The sequence below is a fragment of the Eucyclogobius newberryi genome, unplaced genomic scaffold (assembly GCF_026437365.1).
Source record: "Eucyclogobius newberryi isolate DKJ021-1_F unplaced genomic scaffold, fEucNew1.0.hap1 SCAF_26, whole genome shotgun sequence".
Lineage (NCBI taxonomy): Eukaryota > Metazoa > Chordata > Actinopteri > Gobiiformes > Gobiidae > Eucyclogobius > Eucyclogobius newberryi.
The window spans coordinates 658170-667635 of NW_027315901.1; the positions used below are offsets into that span (position 1 = coordinate 658170).

The window sequence follows — 9466 nt, forward strand, 5'->3', positions numbered from 1 at the left end:
TGCACGTCGCTCTGAGCGCCTGAACTCCAGTGTCTGTGATGCACGTCGCTCTGAGCGCCTGAACTCCAGTGTCTGTGATGCACGTCGCTCTGAGCGCCTGAACTCCAGTGTCTGTGATGCACGTCGCTCTGAGCGCCTGAACTCCAGTGTCTGTGATGCACGTCGCTCTGAGCGCCTGAACTCCAGTGTCTGTGATGCACGTCGCTCTGAGCGCCTGAACTCCAGTGTCTGTGATGCACGTCGCTCTGAGCGCCTGAACTCCAGTGTCTGTGATGCACGTCGCTCTGAGCGCCTGAACTCCAGTGTCTGTGATGCACGTCGCTCTGAGCGCCTGAACTCCAGTGTCTGTGATGCACGTCGCTCTGAGCGCCTGAACTCCAGTGTCTGTGATGCACGTCGCTCTGAGCGCCTGAACTCCAGTGTCTGTGATGCACGTCGCTCTGAGCGCCTGAACTCCAGTGTCTGTGATGCACGTCGCTCTGAGCGCCTGAACTCCAGTGTCTGTGATGCACGTCGCTCTGAGCGCCTGAACTCCAGTGTCTGTGATGCACGTCGCTCTGAGCGCCTGAACTCCAGTGTCTGTGATGCACGTCGCTCTGAGCGCCTGAACTCCAGTGTCTGTGATGCACGTCGCTCTGAGCGCCTGAACTCCAGTGTCTTCTGCAGAATCGTCTTTTCTCTTGCATGTTCTTTAGCTGTTACAAAGAGCAGATTTAGACTTTTCTTTGCACTTTTTGACGTGTCGTGTGTTGTCTGTTGTGTGTTGTGTGTTGTGTTGTTGCAGATGTCTCAGGCAGAGGGCGCTGTGGACCTGCCGTCTTCTCAGCGCAGCTCTGACGTCGTGGCGACCTCCACAAAGAAGAGCTAGACACGGTACGATTTTAACTTCTGCCAGGTTAGCATCCAGGGCAGACTGAGGGAACAGTGTGAAATCTGAAAAACATAAAAAATAGTACATCGATGGTCAGAGCGGTCAGGGCGGCCCTGGACTGTTGAAGCCTCTGACCCCTGGACTGTTGAAGCCTCTGACCCCTGGACTGTTGAAGCCTCTGACCCCTGGACTGTTGAAGCCTCTGACCCCTGGACTGTTGAAGCCTCTGACCCCTGGACTGTTGAAGCCTCTGACCCCTGGACTGTTGAAGCCTCTGACCCCTGGACTGTTGAAGCTTGACCCCTGGACTGTAGAAGCCTCTGACCCCTGGACTGTTGAAGCTTGACCCCTGGACTGTTGAAGCCTCTGACCCCTGGACTGTTGAAGCCTCTGACCCTTGGACTGTTGAAGCCTCTGACCCCTGGACTGTAGAAGCCTCTGACCCCTGGACTGTTGAAGCTTGACCCCTGGACTGTTGAAGCCTCTGACCCCTGGACTGTTGAAGCCTCTGACCCCTGGACTGTTGAAGCCTCTGACCCCTGGACTGTTGAAGCCTCTGACCCCTGGACTGTTGAAGCCTCTGACCCCTGGACTGTTGAAGCCTCTGACCCCTGGACTGTTGAAGCCTCTGACCCCTGGACTGTTGAAGCCTCTGACCCCTGGACTGTTGAAGCCTCTGACCCCTGGACTGTTGAAGCCTCTGACCCCTGGACTGTTGAAGCCTCTGACCCCTGGACTGTAGAAGCCTCTGACCCCTGGACTGTTGAAGCCTCTGACCCCTGGACTGTTGAAGCCTCTGACCCCTGGACTGTTGAAGCCTCTGACCCCTGGACTGTTGAAGCCTCTGACCCCTGGACTGTTGAAGCCTCTGACCCTTGGACTGTTGAAGCCTCTGACCCTTGGACTGTTGAAGCCTCTGACCCCTGGACTGTTGAAGCCTCTGACCCCTGGACTGTTGAAGCCTCTGACCCCTGGACTGTTGAAGCCTCTGACCCCTGGACTGTTGAAGCTTGACCCCTGGACTGTTGAAGCCTCTGACCCCTGGACTGTTGAAGCCTCTGACCCCTGGACTGTTGAAGCCTCTGACACCTGGACTGTTGAAGCCTCTGACCCCTGGACTGTTGAAGCCTCTGACCCCTGGACTGTTGAAGCCTCTGACCCTTGGACTGTTGAAGCCTCTGACCCCTGGACTGTAGAAGCCTCTGACCCTTGGACTGTTGAAGCCTCTGACCCCTGGACTGTTGAAGCCTCTGACCCCTGGACTGTTGAAGCCTCTGACCCCTGGACTGTTGAAGCCTCTGACCCCTGGACTGTTGAAGCCTCTGACCCCTGGACTGTTGAAGCTTGACCCTTGGACTGTTGAAGCCTCTGACCCCTGGACTGTTGAAGCCTCTGACCCCTGGACTGTAGAAGCCTCTGACCCTTGGACTGTTGAAGCCTCTGACCCCTGGACTGTTGAAGCCTCTGACCCTTGGACTGTTGAAGCCTCTGACCCCTGGACTGTTTAAGCCTCTGACCCTTGGACTGTTGAAGCCTCTGACCCCTGGACTGTTGAAGCCTCTGACCCCTGGACTGTTGAAGCTTGACCCCTGGACTGTTGAAGCCTCTGACCCCTGGACTGTTGAAGCCTCTGACCCCTGGACTGTTGAAGCCTCTGACCCCTGGACTGTTGAAGCCTCTGACCCCTGGACTGTTGAAGCCTCTGACCCCTGGACTGTTGAAGCCTCTGACCCCTGGACTGTTGAAGCCTCTGACCCTTGGACTGTTGAAGCCTCTGACCCTTGGACTGTTGAAGCCTCTGACCCCTGGACTGTTGAAGCCTCTGACCCTTGGACTGTTGAAGCCTCTGACCCCTGGACTGTTGAAGCTTGACCCCTGGACTGTTGAAGCCTCTGACCCCTGGACTGTTGAAGCCTCTGACCCCTGGACTGTTGAAGCCTCTGACCCCTGGACTGTTGAAGCCTCTGACCCCTGGACTGTTGAAGCCTCTGACCCCTGGACTGTTGAAGCCTCTGACCCCTGGACTGTAGAAGCCTCTGACCCCTGGACTGTTGAAGCCTCTGACCCCTGGACTGTTGAAGCCTCTGACCCCTGGACTGTTGAAGCCTCTGACCCCTGGACTGTTGAAGCCTCTGACCCCTGGACTGTTGAAGCCTCTGACCCTTGGACTGTTGAAGCCTCTGACCCTTGGACTGTTGAAGCCTCTGACCCCTGGACTGTTGAAGCCTCTGACCCCTGGACTGTTGAAGCCTCTGACCCCTGGACTGTTGAAGCCTCTGACCCCTGGACTGTTGAAGCTTGACCCCTGGACTGTTGAAGCCTCTGACCCCTGGACTGTTGAAGCCTCTGACCCCTGGACTGTTGAAGCCTCTGACACCTGGACTGTTGAAGCCTCTGACCCCTGGACTGTTGAAGCCTCTGACCCCTGGACTGTTGAAGCCTCTGACCCTTGGACTGTTGAAGCCTCTGACCCCTGGACTGTAGAAGCCTCTGACCCTTGGACTGTTGAAGCCTCTGACCCCTGGACTGTTGAAGCCTCTGACCCCTGGACTGTTGAAGCCTCTGACCCCTGGACTGTTGAAGCCTCTGACCCCTGGACTGTTGAAGCCTCTGACCCCTGGACTGTTGAAGCTTGACCCTTGGACTGTTGAAGCCTCTTACCCCTGGACTGTTGAAGCCTCTGACCCCTGGACTGTAGAAGCCTCTGACCCTTGGACTGTTGAAGCCTCTGACCCCTGGACTGTTGAAGCCTCTGACCCTTGGACTGTTGAAGCCTCTGACCCCTGGACTGTTTAAGCCTCTGACCCTTGGACTGTTGAAGCCTCTGACCCCTGGACTGTTGAAGCCTCTGACCCCTGGACTGTTGAAGCTTGACCCCTGGACTGTTGAAGCCTCTGACCCCTGGACTGTTGAAGCCTCTGACCCCTGGACTGTTGAAGCCTCTGACCCCTGGACTGTTGAAGCCTCTGACCCCTGGACTGTTGAAGCCTCTGACCCCTGGACTGTTGAAGCCTCTGACCCCTGGACTGTTGAAGCCTCTGACCCTTGGACTGTTGAAGCCTCTGACCCTTGGACTGTTGAAGCCTCTGACCCCTGGACTGTTGAAGCCTCTGACCCTTGGACTGTTGAAGCCTCTGACCCCTGGACTGTTGAAGCCTCTGACCCCTGGACTGTTGAAGCTTGACCCCTGGACTGTTGAAGCCTCTGACCCCTGGACTGTTGAAGCTTGACCCCTGGACTGTTGAAGCCTCTGACCCCTGGACTGTTGAAGCCTCTGACCCCTGGACTGTTGAAGCCTCTGACCCCTGGACTGTTGAAGCCTCTGACCCCTGGACTGTCGAAGCCTCTGACCCCTGGACTGTTGAAGCCTCTGACCCTTGGACTGTTGAAGCCTCTGACCCCTGGACTGTTGAAGCCTCTGACCCTTGGACTGTTGAAGCCTCTGACCCCTGGACTGTTGAAGCCTCTGACCCTTGGACTGTTGAAGCCTCTGACCCCTGGACTGTTGAAGCCTCTGACCCTTGGACTGTTGAAGCCTCTGACCCCTGGACTGTTGAAGCCTCTGACCCTTGGACTGTTGAAGCCTCTGACCCCTGGACTGTTGAAGCCTCTGACCCCTGGACTGTTGAAGCCTCTGACCCTTGGACTGTTGAAGCCTCTGACCCCTGGACTGTTGAAGCCTCTGACCCTTGGACTGTTGAAGCCTCTGACCCCTGGACTGTTGAAGCCTCTGACCCCTGGACTGTAGAAGCCTCTGACCCCTGGACTGTTGAAGCCTCTGACCCCTGGACTGTTGAAGCCTCTGACCCCTGGACTGTTGAAGCCTCTGACCCCTGGACTGTTGAAGCCTCTGACCCTTGGACTGTTGAAGCCTCTGACCCCTGGACTGTTGAAGCCTCTGACCCTTGGACTGTTGAAGCCTCTGACCCCTGGACTGTTGAAGCCTCTGACCCCTGGACTGTTGAAGCCTCTGACCCCTGGACTGTTGAAGCCTCTGACCCCTGGACTGTTGAAGCCTCTGACCCCTGGACTGTTGAAGCCTCTGACCCCTGGACTGTTGAAGCCTCTGACCCCTGGACTGTTGAAGCCTCTGACCCCTGGAGTGTTGAAGCCTCTGACCCCTGGACTGTTGAAGCCTCTGACCCCTGGACTGTTGAAGCCTCTGACCCCTGGACTGTAGAAGCCTCTGACCCCTGGACTGTTGAAGCCTCTGACCCCTGGACTGTTGAAGCCTCTGACCCCTGGACTGTTGAAGCCTCTGACCCCTGGACTGTTGAAGCCTCTGACCCCTGGACTGTTGAAGCCTCTGACCCCTGGACTGTTGAAGCCTCTGACCCCTGGACTGTTGAAGCCTCTGACCCTTGGACTGTTGAAGCCTCTGACCCCTGGACTGTTGAAGCCTCTGACCCTTGGACTGTTGAAGCCTCTGACCCCTGGACTGTTGAAGCCTCTGACCCTTGGACTGTTGAAGCCTCTGACCCCTGGACTGTTGAAGCCTCTGACCCCTGGACTGTAGAAGCCTCTGACCCCTGGACTGTAGAAGCCTCTGACCCCTGGACTGTTGAAGCCTCTGACCCCTGGACTGTTGAAGCCTCTGACCCCTGGACTGTTGAAGCCTCTGACCCTTGGACTGTTGAAGCCTCTGACCCCTGGACTGTTGAAGCCTCTGACCCTTGGACTGTTGAAGCATCTGACCCCTGGACTGTTGAAGCCTCTGACCCTTGGACTGTTGAAGCCTCTGACCCCTGGACTGTTGAAGCCTCTGACCCCTGGACTGTTGAAGCCTCTGACCCTTGGACTGTTGAAGCCTCTGACCCCTGGACTGTAGAAGCCTCTGACCCCTGGACTGTTGAAGCCTCTGACCCTTGGACTGTTGAAGCCTCTGACCCCTGGACTGTAGAAGCCTCTGACCCCTGGACTGTTGAAGCCTCTGACCCCTGGACTGTTGAAGCCTCTGACCCCTGGACTGTTGAAGCCTCTGACCCCTGGACTGTTGAAGCCTCTGACCCTTGGACTGTTGAAGCCTCTGACCCCTGGACTGTAGAAGCCTCTGACCCCTGGACTGTTGAAGCCTCTGACCCCTGGACTGTTGAAGCCTCTGACCCTTGGACTGTTGAAGACTCTGACCCCTGGACTGTTGAAGCCTCTGACCCCTGGACTGTTGAAGCCTCTGACCCCTGGACTGTTGAAGCCTCTGACCCCTGGACTGTAGAAGCCTCTGACCCCTGGACTGTTGAAGCCTCTGACCCCTGGACTGTTGAAGCCTCTGACCCCTGGACTGTTGAAGCCTCTGACCCCTGGACTGTTGAAGCCTCTGACCCCTGGACTGTTGAAGCCTCTGACCCCTGGACTGTTGAAGCCTCTGACCCCTGGACTGTTGAAGCCTCTGACCCCTGGACTGTTGAAGCCTCTGACCCCTGGACTGTTGAAGCCTCTGACCCCTGGACTGTTGAAGCCTCTGACCCTTGGACTGTTGAAGCCTCTGACCCCTGGACTGTTGAAGCCTCTGACCCCTGGACTGTAGAAGCCTCTGACCCCTGGACTGTAGAAGCCTCTGACCCCTGGACTGTTGAAGCCTCTGACCCCTGGACTGTTGAAGCCTCTGACCCCTGGACTGTTGAAGCCTCTGACCCTTGGACTGTTGAAGCCTCTGACCCCTGGACTGTTGAAGCCTCTGACCCCTGGACTGTTGAAGCCTCTGACCCTTGGACTGTTGAAGCCTCTGACCCCTGGACTGTAGAAGCCTCTGACCCCTGGACTGTTGAAGCCTCTGACCCTTGGACTGTTGAAGCCTCTGACCCCTGGACTGTAGAAGCCTCTGACCCCTGGACTGTTGAAGCTTGACCCCTGGACTGTTGAAGCCTCTGACCCCTGGACTGTTGAAGCCTCTGACCCCTGGACTGTTGAAGCCTCTGACCCTTGGACTGTTGAAGCCTCTGACCCCTGGACTGTTGAAGCCTCTGACCCCTGGACTGTTGAAGCCTCTGACCCCTGGACTGTTGAAGCCTCTGACCCCTGGACTGTTGAAGCCTCTGACCCCTGGACTGTTGAATAAGAGTTTAAAGAACGTTTTCTCTTCTGCAGGAATGTGGGCGGAGCCACGCTTCATGAATGTGGGCGGAGCCACGCTTCATGAATGTGGGCGGAGCCACGCTTCATGAATGTGGGCGGAGCCACGCTTCATGAATGTGGGCGGAGCCACGCTTCATGAATGTGGGCGGAGCTTTGGGATGTAGATATGAATTTATAGAACATTTAAATCTTTTGCACAAAATCTCTGCCGTTTCTTTTGGGGTTGAAAAAAAACAGAAAAAGGAAAAAGAATAGAATGATATAAAAACTGCAAAGAAGGAATCTCCACAACACAAAGTGTAAATATGAAGCTTTTACATCTTATTTGACTCATTGTAACATCTTTAGAACCAGATTTAGATCTTTATTATTCTAATATTGAAACGTCTAAAAAACACATTTAGTTTCATCTTTTTGACATTTGAGATTTTCCTTTTTTGCAGTTTAGACTTTAATCAGACGCTGCTATAGCAACGCTGCCATAGCAACGATGCCATAGCAACGCCGCCATAGCAACGCTGCCATAGCAACGCTGCCATAGCAACGATGCCATAGCAACGCCGCCATAGCAACGCTGCCATAGCAACGCTGCCATAGCAACGATGCCATAGCAACGCCGCCATAGCAACGCTGCCATAGCAACGATGCCATAGCAACGCCGCCATAGCAACGATGCCATAGCAACGCCGCCATAGCAACGCTGCCATAGCGACGCTGCCGTAGCAACGCTGCCATAGCAACGCTGCCATAGCAACGCTGCCGTAGCGACGCTGCCATAGCGACGCTGCCGTAGCGACGCTGCCGTAGCGACGCTGCCATAGCAACGCTGCCGTAGCGACGCTGCCGTAGCGACGCTGCCATAGCAACGCTGCCATAGCAACGCTGCCGTAGCGACGCTGCCGTAGCAACGCTGCCGTAGCGACGCTGCCGTAGCAACGCTGCCATAGCGACGCTGCCATAGCAACGCTGCCGTAGCGACGCTGCCGTAGCAACGCTGCCATAGCAACGCTGCCGAGCGACGCTGCCATAGCGACGCTGCCATAGCAACGCTGCCGTAGCGACGCTGCCGTAGCAACGCTGCCATAGCAACGCTGCCGTAGCGACGCTGCCATAGCAACGCTGCCATAGCAACGCTGCCGTAGCGACGCTGCCATAGCAACGCTGCCATAGCAACGCTGCCGTAGCGACGCTGCCATAGCAACGCTGCCGTAGCAACGCTGCCGTAGCAACGCAAAATGATTTAGAAACGTTTAATTCTGTAAAAATTGTAAAATGTTTGTGGGTCGAATGTGCAATGTTCAGTTTACATCCAATTTATCCAGAGTTTACTCTTTTTACACAAATCACATGGTTTTTCTTTTATTTCATTCAGTCCAGAACTAAACCAGGTCTAAACCAGGACTAAACCAGGACTAAACCAGGTCTAAACCAGGAATAAACCAGGACTAAACCAGGACTAAACCAGGACTAAACCAGGTCTAAACCAGGACTAAACCAGGACTAAACCAGGACTAAACTAGGTCAAAACCAGGACTAAACCAGGACTAAACCAGGACTAAACCAGGTCTAAACCAGGACTAAACCAGGACTAAACCAGGACTAAACCTGGACTAAACCAGGACTAAACCAGGACTAAACCAGGACTAAACCAGGTTTAAACCAGGACTAAACCAGGACTAAACCAGGTCTAAACCAGGAATAAACCAGGACTAAACCAGGACTAAACCAGGACTAAACCAGGTCTAAACCAGGACTAAACCAGGACTAAACCAGGACTAAACCAGGTCTAAACCAGGACTAAACCAGGACTAAACCAGGACTAAACCTGGACTAAACCAGGTCTAAACCAGGACTAAACCAGGACTAAACCAGGACTAAACCAGGACTAAACCAGGACTAAACCAGGTCTAAACCAGGACTAAACCTGGACTAAACCTGGACTAAACCAGGTCTAAACCAGGACTAAACCAGGACTAAACCAGGACTAAACCTGGACTAAACCTGGACTAAACCAGGTCTAAACCAGGACTAAACCAGGACTAAACCAGGTCTAAAACAGGACTAAACCAGGACTAAACCAGGACTAAACCAGGACTAAACCAGGTCTAAACCAGGACTAAACCAGGACTAAACCAGGTCTAAACCAGGACTAAACCAGGTCTAAACCAGGACTAAACCAGGTCTAAACCAGGACTAAACCAGGACTAAACCAGGTCTAAACCAGGACTAAACCAGGACTAAACCAGGACTAAACCTGGACTAAACCTGGACTAAACCAGGTCTAAACCAGGACTAAACCAGGACTAAACCAGGTCTAAAAAAGGACTAAACCAGGACTAAACCAGGACTAAACCAGGACTAAACCAGGTCTAAACCAGGACTAAACCAGGTCTAAACCTGGACTAAACCTGGACTAAACCAGGTCTAAACCAGGACTAAACCAGGACTAAACCAGGTCTAAAAAAGGACTAAACCAGGACTAAACCAGGACTAAACCAGGACTAAACCAGGTCTAAACCAGGA

The 9466-nt window shown here is 54.5% G+C and overlaps 1 protein-coding gene across 1 annotated transcript in view; it reads left to right on the forward strand.

Annotated features, from left to right (window-relative positions):
• Positions 1–8317, forward strand: part of LOC140372580 (uncharacterized) — a 99374-nt gene extending 91057 nt beyond the window's left edge. Inside the window, exons 26-27 of the mRNA XM_072459717.1 lie at positions 785–873; positions 6956–8317. Coding sequence (XP_072315818.1) covers positions 785–868 — 84 coding nt within the window. The 3' untranslated portion in view covers positions 869–873; positions 6956–8317. The remainder of the gene's footprint in view (positions 1–784; positions 874–6955) is intronic.
• Positions 8318–9466: the final 1149 nt, after the last annotated feature.